The sequence below is a fragment of the Geospiza fortis genome, unplaced genomic scaffold (genome assembly GCF_000277835.1).
Source record: "Geospiza fortis unplaced genomic scaffold, GeoFor_1.0 scaffold172, whole genome shotgun sequence".
NCBI lineage: Eukaryota > Metazoa > Chordata > Aves > Passeriformes > Thraupidae > Geospiza > Geospiza fortis.
Window position 1 is genome coordinate 3,122,366 of NW_005054309.1, and position 16,040 is coordinate 3,138,405.

The 16,040-nt window shown below is 44.5% G+C and overlaps 1 protein-coding gene across 2 annotated transcripts in view; it reads left to right on the forward strand.

Annotated features, from left to right (window-relative positions):
- DIS3L2 (DIS3 like 3'-5' exoribonuclease 2) overlaps positions 1–16,040 on the forward strand; it is a 177,061-nt gene that overhangs the window by 110,561 nt on the left and 50,460 nt on the right. For both annotated transcript variants that reach the window (XM_014312335.1, XM_031055477.1), the window contains exons 12-13: positions 2,087–2,194; positions 5,615–5,848. In XM_014312335.1, the coding sequence (XP_014167810.1) occupies positions 2,087–2,194; positions 5,615–5,848 (342 nt within the window). The remainder of the gene's footprint in view (positions 1–2,086; positions 2,195–5,614; positions 5,849–16,040) is intronic.

The following is a 16,040-nucleotide window of genomic DNA, read 5'->3' on the forward strand; positions in this document are numbered from 1 at the left end:
AAGAGGATGTGCAAAGGCACACAAATATTCAGTAAGTACAGACCATTATCAGATTATCAAAGCTAGGGAGAGAGAGAAAAGCAGCTTTTAATTTGGGTGGGAAAGGGCATGGGAGCTTTTATTAAATTACTAGCACTTTGTTCACTGTGACCTGAACTTCGGGGTCTTAAGGTGGTCATGGGTGATCTTGGGCAGGCAGGGATTTCTCTGAGTCTATAAAGCTATTTTCTCTCTTTTCTGCTATGGGTTGGCATCACTTACACTAAATTTATACCCTTGTGGGTCCTTGCAGGCAGCATGGGCAAGCTCACGTACCGGCGCAGTGAGTTATGAATGCAGCAGCATTGTTAACGCTCTGCTCGCAACTGCAATAACAGAGTTGGCGGCTTTGTGCTGTGGGAAACAGCTTATCATAGGCTGTGCCCTTCTGACCTTCCAGGAGAACCAGGGCTGCTGATTCATGGTGTGACTCCCTGAGAGCCCCAGACCATGCAGTTAACCTTTTGGCACTAGTGTGCACCGCAGTTAGAAGAGATTTATAGTCATTTTCTGGTGCCAAACCACAAATGTGATTAAATATTTTAAGTCTTTCCTTCAGAGCAAAAGGTAAGTGTAAAGTGTGTGCACCTGAGGAGAAAATGGGCACCTGACACTGTTTTTTCATACTGTTTTGAAGAACAGTGGTTCTCCTGCCTCCAGGTAGAAAAACTTATCTGTGAAATCACTAAATAGGTGTCAGAATTTGGAAGAGCTGGGATTTGTATGTCAGTCAGCTTCCTGCTGGTCCTATATTTACAGACTGGCACACAGAGCAGTCAAAATGGAAACTAAATTAGATAGCTAAATTACTTTATGGCACACAAGTAGAGCATTTCTCTGTGTTTTTCTGAAAAGCACCATTCCATGTTGCCACTCAAAATAAACGAGAGGAGTAATGTAGTGGTTTTTAGAGGGCAATTATTGCTTCTTCACAAAGGTAAACAATGAGAAGGGAAGTCAGAAGTGAAACTCAAATAATGAGTTTTGCTTCATTAAGCAGCTGCTAAAGATTATCTTTAATACAGACTTCACTTAGGAAATAACTCAGGGATGGTGGAAACACTTGGAGCTACTCAGGTTTGCTCTTGCATGAATATGCTCAAAAGCTTTAGCTTTGATGGTGTAGTCAGGTGAGTAATTTGGAATTTGGTAATTCAACATTCAGCAGCAGAAATATTGATTAGTTGTAAGGAATTAGGACATGGGTTAAAAAATCTTGAAGAAATTTATGCTGACTGACATTTTGTTCAAATTTTGAGCATAATAAAGTAATTGTTCTGCATTTGCAAACAGCTTGGTCAATAGTCATAACACAGGTACTTTTGTTTATCTCACCTGCATCTACAAGTTCCTGTCTGTGCTGTAAAGCATGATACAGTCTTGAAGCCAAGCACGGCTCCCGTGTTGCATGGGAGAAGTTTCATTTATGCTTTGCAGAGAGCAGACTTGCATTTACTTCTTGGTTACATGGTATTCAGTGGGAAAGCAAGAAACACAGTTCCCCAGTCCAACCTCTTCAGCTCCTGACTGCCAGGACCATGTTTCTTCACCATTAAATTTCCTGATGTGCCCTTCCTCATTCTTCCCAGTGCCAAAGCGGCATTGGCAAAGATGTGGAAAACAGAGCAAACTTTGTGACCTTAAAAGTTGCAGTGTAAGTGTTTGCATAACCAAGGATGCAGATCACTCCAGGATGCTTACTCCATTCTTCAGAGGGGAGCACTGGGAATGATTCCCAGGTTGGAGACTTAAAATTGCCTCTGGTCTCATTGAGGGATGGGGCTGGTGTGGATATTGGTGGCCTTAGCCATGTCTGAAATCCTCTCATTTCAGAGGATTTGGTTTACTTCCTCATTCCATGCCAGCACGCTGTCTGCCATGTGATACAGCAATGGCATGGGTGATGCATCCCAGAGCTGTGATGTGGCCACTCCTGCCACAGAGAACGTGATGCTGACAGCTTAACATATTTTCTCTTTACCAGCTGCTCAGGGAAGCTTGTCCACACTAAAAGCTTGTGTCTCACCAAGGCTCTCTTCTCTTGCAGGTGATCCCAATGCTTCCCAGGCTGCTCTGTGAGGAGCTCTGCAGTCTCAATCCCATGCAAGACAGACTGACGTTCTCTGTGATTTGGAAATTGACTCCGGAAGGCAAGGTACCTTAGGAAGCAGGCAGTCATCCTGCTAATTAGTCCTCCCTCGTGGCCAGCCCCTACTCTTGTAGTGGTAAAAATGTCATCCCTCAACACTCAGGTGGATAGCAAAGGTGAACAATGCTGGAGGATGTAGGACAGGACTGTCCCTGTGTCCTGTCTTGCTGAGGACATACTGTGGAATTTCTAACTGAAATAATCTCTCAACATGGCTGGGAAAGGATGAACATTTGTATGAATCTCAGGAATGGAGAATGTCCTGCTTCTTGCCAGGTCACCCAACCATTTAATGTCTTACCTCCAGCAGCAATTCAGAGCTAATGCTTTGGGTGGATGAGGTGTGCCTCTGACTCCAGGCCTGCCTGGAGCTCGCAGGCAGTTGTGCAGTGCGGCGGATGCTGCACTGCGCCTCTGTGGCCTCTCTGCTAAACAGACTGTTTAATTCCTCTTCAGAGCTGCAAATTACATCAGTCCAAATAAAGCATGATAGCCCATCAGCAAAGGCATGCTCCATCCTCTCTGCATGTGTTATTTCCAGGGAGCAGTAGTGGAGGCTGTCTGTTGGTGCACTGAGCTGCCTTCAGCTGCCTGCCACCACTCCCCAGGTCTTCATTTCTCTCCCTTTTCCTCTCCCACACTCTTTGTTACCCTGAAATCTCCTTTTTGGGGATCACAGGGTCCCCTTACTAATCTCCCCTTACTAATCAGGGTGGGCTAAAGACTGGCAGTACCAGAACTCTCTTTAGTCTATGCAAAATACAGTTTTTGTACTCAGAGTTTTTTTAAGACATTGTTGTTATATATACAACTCTTTCTGTAGACAGTATTTCTTGTGCCAATTCGGTAATTTTCCACAGAGATTCACCTCCTTATTGTTGTCCCAGCTGCTCTAAAGGATGCTGAATCTGTCTTTGTGCCTTAGCAAAATACAGTTTCAGTCCTGATTCTGTATTTCTGCAGTGAATCCCTGCTCTGGCACTGAGGTGGGTTGTATTTGTCTGCTGTGAAAAGTGTTCACCTTCCTGTAGCAACAGCATGATTGCTCATGAGACCTTCTAAGAGCAGCTACTAGGTAGACCTTTTATTGACTCTGAGTTGTCTTTGAACAGCTAAAAGTCAAGTCTTAATTAAAATAAGCCTTTAATTACATCTTGTCTCTTGTCCCATGCAATATATCCATTGTGTTTCAAGCACTGCTCAGTTCGACCCTTTTGGACCAGTGTGAAAATCGAGGAGCTGTAGCATCCAGCTCAGGGAGCAGACTATGGAGTGGTCTGGGCTGTGGCCATGCTGTCCCTGGGAGAGCAGACTGCCTGTGGCTATCTCAGCAAACTGGTTTCTCCTACAAGGCCTTTCAGGGTTACAGTCTTACCTCGAGGTCACTTGATGTCGATGTCAGGTGAAGGCTGGAGAAGAATTTATTCTTTCCAAGAGAAAAACTGATTGTAGGGCTTTTGCCCAGGAGGCCATTCTTCTAAAAGCTGGTATTTCTAGGTGTTAGTATACCTGTATCTCAGTGCAAGCAGGATCACATGCTCCCTGACACTCTGCTGGAACAGCCCTGGAACCTCAGCTGTTGGTGAAGAGCCCTGAGAGCACTGACAGTGAGGACAGGATGTTGCTCAGGACTATGGGTTTTTCTCAAAAGCAGGCAGAACTGGGGAAACCTTATAACTTTAGAAATCCTTTAGATGCTGGTGCTCTGTGTGGACTCTGGGTGCACCAAGTTTGCTGTGATGGGGGAAACTTTGCAGACTGATCTTGTGGGCTACTCATTGTAATCTCTACGTCCCAGCTCACAAACCCCAAATGTTGCTCCTCCACTGTGCCTTGCCCATCCCTCAGCCATGGTACATGGGGGCCAGCCCATGGGAGCTTGCCCATTCCTCTGGTGGGGTTTCCAAATCAGCAGGGGCTGCTGACCTACTGGACATGCACCCCACATCGCCACAAGAAGCTGAACTGCATTGAACAGATGCAGCAGAGCACAGAGCAGGTGCTGCCACCACTCACCACTGTCACAACATCTCCAATTTTGGAGCTGGACATAGAGCTTTCTTTTTTCTTTGGCTTTCTCTTCCTTTCTGTCTCCACAGCACAGAGGAAGAGATACAGGGAATAACCATGATGGTCAGAGCACTTTACATTGCAAGATGCTACTTGCTGCATTTCTGCTATTAAAGCACTCTCGAAGTAGAAATAACCTTAAAAGCCCTGTGACTTTCAGAGCTCTGAGTTGCTGAGTTATACAGCACATCTGTGATGCATTAGGGAAGGAGGCAGCAAAGGTATTTTGGGAATCAGTCCCTTCCTATTACCAGGAAGGTTTGTCTCTGAAGCAGTGTCCTTGACGAGGCTGTCATAGAGAGCTTGCCCTTCTCCCTGCGCTCTGTCACTTGCAGAATTTACCTTGTCCTGTTGGGCTGATGAAGGGGTAAGGTGGCACTGGCAGCTAAGGCAGAATTGCAATTCTTCAATCATTCTCTGAGCACTTGTGCTTTGAATGGTTTATCACAAACTGCATCTGTCTCATGCCAGTGCTCTTTACTTTTCTGAAAATCCTTCTGCCCATGTCGCTTGGCACTTTATCACTGCCTTGATGAGCTGTTGGATTGATTCTCTTATATATCTCAGCTGAAAATAGGTTTTCCTGTCTGCTTTAGGAAATTATTCTGAATTCCTGCTTTTACACCAGTATTCTTTTAGGGAGTTCTAAATGAGAGTGGCTTCTGGTTTATATAAAATAATTTTATAAGCAGTTTATTGAATATTTTCCTCTCAATTCCAAAGTAGTTTGGAAGCCCAGAAAGGTTCCTGACTTGAGTTTGGACCTAGAACCATGGACATGATCTGAGAAGCAAGGGGTCAGTGGCTGTCCATCTCTCCTGCAGACCCACTGAAGTCCTACTCAGGCACTTTCACAAGTGCTAGTCAGATGATGGGGTTTCTGCAGTACTCCTGAAAACAGGATTTTAAGGCCAGTCTCTTGTGCTCTGGGGGCCAGACTTTAAGTCATTCTGCTGTGTTTTAGGCAGGAGAACCTCTCTGGCATGTGTGTTTCTGCCTGTTGTCACTGCAGCTGGTAACCTGTGAGTCAACAGGCTGGGTTCAACTCCCAGATGGTCTGTAGTTCTTGGAGATCTGTGGAGGAGGGAAGTCAGGTAGAGGAGGGAGATCCAAGCCGTCTCCTATGTATGTGCACAATACATTGTTACCTGTTACTTGCATATACACCTTACTAGATGCTAGAGAATCTGCATGGGCAAAAGGCCTGAAGGTCTCAGTAGGACGAGATCTTCACTCAGAGATCACAGGTAGTGGGGAAGTCTGTTGTCATTCCTCCTAGTGTTTGTACAACTTCCCAAGCTTTTGTGCACCAGAAGAATGAGTCCTCAGGTCAATTTCCACTTGGCAATTTTGCAGATCCTTGATGAGTGGTTTGGGCGGACGGTCATCTGCTCCTGCGTGAAGCTCAGCTATGACCATGCCCAGAGAATGATTGACAGCCCTGGGAAGGTGTTGGCACCTGAAGAGCTCCCCCCTGTCGCACTCCAGCACTCGATAGCCGAGATCCAGGAGGCTGTGCTCAACCTGCATCGAGTGGCGCAGCGCCTGCGCAAGCAGCGCTTCACCGAGGGTGCCCTGCACTTAGACCAGGTGAGTGATTCCAGCCCCTTCAGGCTTCTCCAAAGCAATTTCACCTGGTACTTTCTAAGAATTTTCTGGCCAGTCTAAAAACTTGAAGGGTAAAATCAAGGCTGGAATAGAAAGACAGGTTTGAGTGCCAATGTTGTCTTAAGAGCGGCATCAAATTATGTACCATAAGCAGTAAGTAGGATGAAAAGAAAAAAATCCCTGGTTTTTAAGGAGTGATCCATTTTCCAACATTTTTCAAAATCCTAAAACCCTGTTGGACTGGGTAAGTAATTCATGCAGTGAAACAAATCATGACAGTGTCGTTCATTATCATGCAGTTCAGATATTAGTGCACATTTCACTGGGAAAGGCTCATCCTCCACATTTCTTTCTGTGCTTGCAATATTCTTGTTTTCCACAGCTTTCATAGCAGTTCTCTGTGCTGGGAAAATGGCTAAATGTTATCTAAGCTAATACTTGTAAGTGTTGGGTGTGTTTCAGAGGAAAAAATGTTAGAGAGGAGGTTTTCTGTCTGGGGTGATTTAAATAATCTTGTATCAGTAGTGTTATGTGTCATTTCTATTTTACAAGGAGATCCAGATATTTTAGGCTATCACAGCAAAAAATACTTTTGCATGGTGTTCAGCTGCTCGGAGGTGGCTTCTGATAGTTTTTTTGGATAGGAGATTCCAGTAATTTGTAGAACCCAGTGGTCTTCCTGAGCAGGAGACAAAATAATCTTTTAAGTTAAGGAAGCTCTATTGTTTCATTTTGCAAAATGAGTGTGAGTCAACATAAGGATATTGCTGAGAAAGAAGCTAGGAGTGGTGTAAACAGGGCTATTGTATGTAAGACATATGTTGTAACCCTTCCATTTTACTCAGCATTGTAGTGTTGTCTCCAGTTGCAGGAAAGTCTAATTTTAGAGAAATCATTGCAGAGCAACAAGAGCAAGAAGTGTCTCTAATCTCTAATCTGTGACCTTCCCCAACATTGTGGTGGAGCTGCTGTGAAGAAGAGGCAATGTGCTTTCCCCCATGTCTAAGATGGACAGAATGACAAATTTGTATCTTGAGTTTCAGCAGAGGAGTTTTTATTTTAGGGTAAACCTTCTGCTGTAGGCAGTGAAGTGTCTGGGGCTGTCTTGCCTACATCTGTTGTAGGAGCTCTCAGAGGACTGGTTCAGCACACATAAGTGAGCCTGGAGCAAGGACATTTGCTTAAGGTCTCCCTAAATTAATTTGAAAACTATTTTTGGAAATCAAACTTGCACTTTGAAGTTTTCTTAAGCCTCTTTTGGAACAGAGACTTCCTTCTTTGAGGCTTAGTGCACAATGGCTAATAAACTGGGCCTTTGTTCCCAAGCACACCCTGAATGCTAGAGAAACATAAAAATCACAGCTTTTGCATGAGATCAGCTGCTTGGGAAGCCTTGGAGGTATCTGGCTTGGAAAAAGAGTCCATGGTGACTGGGAGCTGTGGCCCAGAAAGGTCACCAGCTGCCTTCCACAAGTCACTGTTACAGTGTAGTGCTGACTGCTAGCTGTGTGCCCCTGAGTTCAGTTACCTCTTATCAAAATAACCTCAGGGGAAATATGTTTTAAACCAGCTGTGACATTTTCAATGGGAGGATTTGGCCAGGGAAGCATCCTGTTCCAGTGATAGCCCGTAAAAGATTAGCTGTGTTTTGTTTTGCTCTGTGCTCCTACAGAGGAGCCATTAAAGAGAACATATTGGAACATCATTTGTGAGATTGGGATTAAAAGCCACAGCTAAGGGCACCAGAGGCCGTTGATTCCTGCTCAGCCTAGTTCCCAACCATCGTGATAAACTGAGTTATGTGTCACAGATGGCACTTTACACTGTGCAGAATCTCTCTCCCCTGGCAAGCGTGTCAAAGTAATGGTCTTTGAGAAGGAAGCGTATTTTAGATCAAGGGACACTTTCACCACACTTAGTGGAGTCAAGTACTGCCCTGATAGCTTTATTTTGATAAATTACACCCTCCCCAGCCCATGGAGGAAGTGGTTGCTCCAAGGCCTGAGTATGAACAGTGTGTGAGGGGCAGGTTTGGGGACGTGGCCAGTGGCATATGGCGGGACAACGCAATCTGTGTCCTTTAATAGAAGGGGACAAATTCTTCTACTCCTGCTTCCCCAGTTCCCTGAGTTCCCATGGGCACAGTTGTGTGGCATGTCCCACTTCCAGTCCCAAGTGAGCAAGCAAGGGTGGGTCCAAATGGGAAACACACCTTTCTAATCACTGGACCTCTCACTGATTTCCTGTTGAGTAATGTAAATCCTGAACAATGGAAGACAAACTCCAGCAGGAAGCTTGGGGCAATGAATTATTGGATTCCAAATAAATATGTGAGTGAAGGAAATGATCATCTCACAGTCTTAAGGGAGGGGGTGGCTGAGCATGGATGACTTCTGTGCTTTTTTTTCCAAGGGATGTGAGTCCTCTTCCTATACATTGTGTTGTGTTTGAAAGTTCTACTATGGGGTAGCTCCTGATTGAGCAGTGATGACTTTTTTTGTTTACTTCTACCCTGCCATTTTTCAGTGTGAAGTGTTCCTGTGCTTCCTCTTGGTATTAAGAAAATCCCGAGGGAAAGACTCTCCCATTCTCCTTTGCCACTGGCTGTGGTGGCTTTGGGCTGGTGCTCTCCCTGTCTGCCTCAGTTTTCTCTTTGGACTGATACTGATCTGTCCCGTAGTATCCATGTAGTTTAGGATTTATTCCCCAAAACTAAGAACATTTCTCAGATGAAAGCATTCATGGGCATATCTTTATAATAGCAGAAATATTGGCTGGCCAGGGAGCTCCTTGGGTGTGACACAGGATGGCTCCAGTAGGATGCAGCAGTGTCAGGCTGGTCCTGCTGGGGTGAGGAAGAATGTTTCCTCTTTCAATGTCACTGCTGAATTTTTATGACCTAGCATGAGAGCAGCATCTGCTTGCCCACAGTTTTATCTTTTAGCAGCAATTTTAGAAGCAGGAATCTCCATAGCTCAATGGATGAAGAATATACATATATATATATTTTTTTTTTAATAACTTAGGAATTACATATCTGGGTCACACAGAAGACCATGAGACATTACAGAGATAGTACACAGTCTGGAAAGCTTAGGGTTTGTGGTTCAGTGTCAGTATATGTATGTGTATCTTGGGGCTGTGCAATTTTGAATTCCTGCTTTAGTTTAATCCTGGCCATGACTTTAACCCACATACCTGTGACCCCTCTTTCCCCCCACTCCCCAGTTCCTTTCATGCCTCTGCAGAGATCTGGGAATCCTGCTGGGATTGCAGGGAATCCTGCTGCATTGGGCCTTGGGTCTGAGGACCATGTTTGCAAACAGAGCCACACATCTTTCATTCCGTGGGGATCCAGCTGTCCCCATAGGCCGCTTCTGGGGCTTTTCCCTAGAATGTGGTTTCCTGTGCTGCCTGCCAGCTTCCTAGTTCCAAAAAGCAGTTGAGCTGGGTTTTAAAGGTTTAAAGGTTTTGCACCTTCAACAGCTAAGAAGCTTATGAAACTTTGTCCACACAGACAGAGATTAATGTATTTCTTTTCCTTCTCATTCAGAGCTGCAGCTTTTAGGTGCAAAGGCAAGAAGTCTTGTATGTGACTAAAAAAACTATTCAGGTATTTACGATATTGTCTTCCCTCCCACACCTCCTTCTTGCACAGGACCATGAAATGGCCCCTCTGTGCTGTCCTCTCTCAGCTCCTGGTGTAGCCAGTCTATAAATTGGAGCAGAGATCTGACCTGGTTTAAAAAGCAAAGTGAGCACAACCCAGAGCTTTCCTTTTTTTTTTTTCCTGGCCAGGTTACTTTGAAGCTGGATCACTTCCCCAGCCCACAGCTTTTAGAAACACTAGCCAGAGAATCAGATAGAAACTTGCTTTCAACAAAAACCATCAAGTTTGCAGAAAAGCTTCTTAGCTCCAGCCTGCCTAGAGGAGACGTGCTGATAAATGGTTCTCTTTTGGCCTCAGCAGTTTAGAAATGAATCACGAGGACAGATGCCTACGGGAAGACAGGTTAAAAAGGATTTCTGTGCCTTTTTAAAATGAGAATACCCTGGGATGCTGATCTGTCTCTATGACAACTCTCTGTGAGCTAAGCATTCCCTTTTGTTGTGCCAGTGATTCTACCTTTAGCAGCACATTTACACCTGGGTGCTCAAAACATCAGCATTGACCAAAGTTCCTTGTGAGAACAACCCAAAGTGCTTTTGCATCATACCAGTTAATGGCACTGAATTGTTTGCTAGAATAGCTTCTCTCCTTGTTTTCTGCAAAACAGACATTTAGCTTTGCAGGTGTGTGGGAAAAGGGAAGGAAAAAAGGACAAAAATTACACAGATGAGAGTGTTACACGAATTTAAGTGCTGGATTTGTAGTGAGATGGTCTCACTTCTGCTTGCTCCCAGCTTGTGTAGGATGCCGTTGTCTTGTCGTGTGAGCAATGGTTGCTGTTCCCTGTGGGTCTGTATTGTTTTGAGTAACTTAGAGGTAGTAAAAATTGTATTGTTGTAGCTCTGTAGCACTCTGGAGACCTATGGTCTTGTACCAATGCTGCTGAGGATAAGGAAATCAGTGATCTTTGAGAACAACTTTGTTTATTTAAGTCTGGTGGTACTGCTGAAGTAAGAGAGTATTTAATAGAGCTTCAGGAAACATAGGGAAACAGGCACAAAGGTCCCAAAAACCAAGATGTGTGCAGAATGCCAGCTCCAAACCACCCAGGTATCTGACATCTGGGATTTAGTAGCCACCTCTGTATAGTTTTTGAAGCCCGCAGAACCCAGTCTCCATACTTGGTGCAAATGGCTTCGAGAAGCTGACTCAAGCCACTCACACATGGAAAGGGAGGAGGAGGAAGGACGCTGCCTGTGACACTGTATGTTGGGAAATTTCGGTTTTGGTTGTGGCTAATGGGATAGAACAGAAACATGTATTTTTAGGCAGCTGTCCTTGCTAATGCTGTTTAATTGTAAATCTGAAGAACCACAAATGAATTACTCTCATTATTAACATTTTCCAATATGAGCAACTGCTGGAAATAATTATGGGAAATTGTTTTGTTGTATTTCCTGCCTCATATCTGTATAGTAAGCATTTTATTCTTGCTTTGTGAAAGTAATAAATATTTCTACCGTAGTTAAACAGTCATTGTGTGCAAAATGCAGTTAATTAGTATATGATGGAAGACTTAGGGTTGGAAGAAGTGTTTAGACGGGACAGAAAAGGGCTATAATGTTGCACAGACTTCAGTCTGCGTGTTTCCTTTAATAGCATGTTCTGCATTTGTGTCTTAACATGCAGTTGGGGCAGAAAGGTTCATCCTGGCTTGACTACTCCCTGGTGTGATCCTTAAGTTTTCTGTCCAAGGCTGCTGTATGTGCTTCCCCTGCACACTGAGTGCATGGACTGTTCAAGGGAGGAGTAAATGGCTTTTCTGCAGCCCCTGACTGGAGTAGGGGCTGCATCTCTTGGTCAGTCTCAAAAAGAAATTCGTGGTGCTCATTGCATGGCATGTGATGGTACCAAATTCATCTCGGATTTGGTTCCATCAGGGTAGGTTGAAGCATAGGTACCTGGCTGGGCAGTTGGTGCAAGAGAAAATCCAAAAGGCCCATCTATAAAAGCCTGAAAACTGCTATGATACCTTCCTAAAGAGGCTGTTACAGCAAAAGTGCACGAACATGCCAGCAGAGGCAGGGTGGGCAGTATGTACGGGGCTGTGAGATAAATGGAAACTTAGACTGACAAGGAGCTTTCACTATTCACTTCCTATCACAATTCCAGCATTGTCTGCTCCTTCTCTTTGATGTCTGGTTAAAGAGACATCACTGAAACCCAGAATGGGGACAGCAGGTGCTATATGATCATTATGGATAGTTGCTTATACTGTGTGATACATAAGGCAGCTGGGGGAATGTTGGATGTACTTGGAGATTAATTTCCTTTGGGGGATTTTGTGTCTTTTGTGTAGCCCCAGTTAATACATCAAAACGAGCATCTGAGGCCACAGCTTCCTCCTGGGGAATGGTACTCTCCTGCAGGAGTACCCAAAATGTACAAAGGTGTGTCAGAAAAGTAGGGAGGATTTTCAGCATGTCTTCCCTGCAATACCACAGAGGAACATGGTGCTTGGCAGGAGAATATGAGATGTCACCACTGTGGTCAGGAGCAGCTACAGCTTAGGTTGGGAAGTTTACACACACCGAGGATCCACATGGGATGGAGGAGTTCTGGGATCATGTTATAGAGGGGATGTGTGTTGGCTGAGCATTTCTCTGCTTGCATGGAGGTGTTTGCGTTGCCAGGAGGTTTTAAAATAATTAGATTAAATTAGGATTTTGAGTGGAAAGCTCTCTGAATCTAGTCTTTTGCCCTGGGATTCTAATGAAGTCTTCCCAGGGGTGTGAGTAGGATTGATGTCCTCGCGCACGTCCCGCCGTTCCCCGATGGTTCTTTCCAAGCCCAGCAGCTGTGTCCCAGCAGGAGCAGGTGCGGAAATGGCCGAGCTGGCTCCGGCATGAGCGGGGAGTGGGGTGCTGGGGCACAGGGCTCGGCTTTGGAGCATTGTGCTGGGAGCCACTGCAGCCAGATGTCTGGGCAAACACAGCCAGAAAGGAGCTCCCCATGCAGTGGTGCTCTGGCATTAATTTACCATCAGTAATGCAAGAGTGGGTTATGACTTTATTCTTCCTGGAGAAAGTATTCCAGCCACTAGCTCGGATATTCAAGACCTCCGGTGATGTACGAGTGGTTTTCTTCTAAACAAACACAGCTTAACCCTTGAGTTTTATTAAATCTATCACAGACATGCAAGCTGAGAAACTTCTCTGTAAAAACCAGGTCTTTTGCTTTAATTTTGAGATGCTGTGTGACACAGCAGAAGTGTTGGTTGTTCTTTCACCTGCTAGCCTCAGAGCAAGTATCAGAGGGGAGGCTGGCTCCATCCTTCCAGACAATGGGAATGGTGTGAAGAGGTGAAGCAGTTGCCCAAGCTCACATGGTGTGTTGGTGGCAGAGCTGGTAGGACTTGATCTGATTCCCCTGCCAATCCAGTGCCTTGGGCCAATGCTGACCATTCTCTTCATCTCATGTTTATTACTGACACCTGTTAAATAAGAACTGGTGCTTCTTTGTTTCTGCTGTGTATTGCTGGCCCAGTTAAGGACAGGGTTTTTTATCCTGGTTCCCTGGCAGATACATCTCACAATTCAGAGCAGAGAAACAGGAGGGCTGAACTGTGGCCGGCACATCTCTGCAGTGCAGAAGCAATTGGTGTGTTTCACAAGTAGCCTCTCTCCCCATTCTTTTCAGTTCTTGGGCTTTGCCTATGTGTGCCAGGCCCAAGCCAGTGGGCTGCTATCCCATGGAAATCCCTCCTGCTTACCTGGGACAGAGTTGCAGTGGGCAGTACATCATTAGACCTTCCAAATTGCTTGGCTTTTTCTGTTGGTTGAATCCAGTTGGTGATCAGCCATTGTAGAAGGGAGATGAGCTGGGTAACCCTAACCCTAACCCTAACCCTAACCCTAACCCTAACCCTGACCTGCAAGCCAGGTTGAAGGTGTTTGCAAGCACTCCAAATTGACACATGAAGTACACATCTCTTGATTCTGTGGATTAACTGCTCACAGATGGGTCTTACCCTTGCCTTGTGATAGACAGCCTGGTGTCATCTGCTCAGACAGTGCCAAATAGCATGTCTAGGGGAAATAGAGGGCATCTGTGTTGGCTTAGTGTGGTGGAATGTGTCCCAAATGTGATGCTGATAGCTCAGGTGGACAGAGGATTCAGCGCTCGATCCAGCTGAGCAAGCTGCTCTCTGGTATTTTTGAGGTTGATAGAGAGAGTAGTGGCTTCTGCTGGCTATGTTGAAAAAGGTTCAGGATGGAAGAACTGGTTCTTGATGAAGCAGAAACAAACTGGTTCTTCAGTGTCTCTGATAGCAAGACAAATAAAACCCAGGAAAACACGTTTGTGTTGAGGTGCATGTGGGGTGAATGCTGGGAGGAAATTCTTATTTTACATCTTCTGCTGAGGAAACAATCCTTGCTCTGAGAGTCTTGCCCTCCACTTAATGGTGTTTTTCTTCCCTGGTGATGAACAGACGTCATCAGAAAGTCTCTTGTTGTTCCAGATTCTGTTTATCACGTATTTGAACAAAGACTTGACCAGGGTTTTTTTTTTGGGGTATTAATTATAGTTGACTGCAAGGCTAATCCATCATCCTCTTTAGATGGAGTCACTGGGTGTTGACTGATATAGCTGCAAATGTGATCAATCTGCCATAGGTGAAGATGTAGCAGCTGTTTGTCAGAGCCATTTCAGTTTCACCCAACAGTATATAGAAGAAAGACTAATTGTATAATAACAAAAGACAACATTTGGAAGGAGATGAAAGATTCTGACATTACAGTTCTGTGATTTCTCATTTCAATTCCAAAGTGAGAAGGGAAAATATTCATGGCCACAACTCATTTTATCAGGTGTTTCTGGGCATGATCACTCCTTCTGGGTCCTGGGGTATTTTATCTTTTGTCATTCATAGCATACAGATGCTGAAGTACAAAGAAGCTCAGAAAGCACCTGTGGTTTTCATAGCCCTCTGAAATGAGACTACAGGATCCAAGCATAGCCAAGATCCCAGCAGGCGAGGACAGAGCTGATCTTGCCCCATCTGAGGAAACCAGTGTCTGCTGAAGTCCACTTTTGGGTTTATCTTTAAATGTTCCAAGTCCAAGCTGTCATCTTCTGAAATGATATGTCCTGTTTAAGCTTGCAGTGATTCATTTGGAGTGCATTTTGTTGAGCAACCTCTTGGGTTGTTTTGAAAGCAAGTGGCTTTGAATCTGTCTTGGGTAGTCTGGATCATTTATCTTGCCCTTTTCTGCATCTTCATGTGGTAACAGGGAAGTTGTTTAAGCAAACAAACAAAATTCAGAGTATGGATTTCCCCTGAATATGAAATTGCGTAAAATGGGAGCATGAAGCATGACATCTCAGATAAGGTTGTTGGTCCATGTTACACTTATTTCCTTAGTTGGTATTTGAGGAAGACCTCCTCCCTGAGTGTGCTCCTTCTTTGTGCAGCTCTGCCTTCACTGGTGGGGGACACATTCCCTGTCATTTCCTGCTTCCATCTTGAGGCACAAACACCCATCTCTCCCCAAAGATGTGTATTCACAAGTTACTGCATTGTCACACCTTAAACCTGCCAACACTACTAAACTTTGCCCTCTGAAGGAAGCATATTTCTATTTTGGATCTCATCTGATAGCTAATATCTTGCATTTGTGCTAATTAGTTACCAACTAAGCTGGCCACAGTTCATTGCCCATCTGTGATGGGCTGCCATTAAATTGGTGGTCACTTGAAAACTAAGCAAGAGGCAGCGAGAAAGTAGCCTCAAGAATTTGTTGGACTTGAGTGGCATAAGGGACTTGAGACATCTGGAAGAGGCCAGCCATGCAAAATCAATGTGGAGGGGTTTTTGTGGGTAATTCCTTTAACTGGGCTTGAAAAACTTGTTTCTGTCACAGAAATACAAACTAACCAAGCAGTCACTCTTGCTTGGCTTTTTTTGTAAAAAACCAGCCTAGCCTGAATACAACAAAATTTAATTTGTGCCATCCTTGACAGCTGAAGTAAACCTGCCTTGTCATGGGTTTGATCTGTCTGATCCTGCAGAACTGGGGGGCTGCAGAGCTGTCGCTTATTGGGTGTCTCATGGCAATGCTGAAAAGTTCACAGTCCCATGAGTCAGCAGGATATTTTGCATTAACTTTAGGGTTGTAGTTTCACCTCAATTTCAAGGTCTCTGTTTTAATCTCAAGACTATCCTTGCTTTTCTGAGGAACAAACCCCTTGATCCAGCTTGCACTTTATTTCTGATTAGCATGTTAGAGGTAGAACCTGACCTACAATACTGGGAAATAAAATGCTTAAATAGCTAAAATGGGATTTGAAAAAATGCAATTTATTAAATGATTTCTCAGTCATTGATGTGTTTAGCAGGTATGGAAGACAAAATGAACTAAAACAGGCTTTGGCATTTCAGAAAGTGAGTCATTTTTTCTGTTGCATCATGTATAAACTTCTCCCTACTCATGTATGTATGGTTGAAATTACTTTGAGGTTTTGAATTCTCACTTCAGCTCTCTGTTTTTTTATTATTTTCAA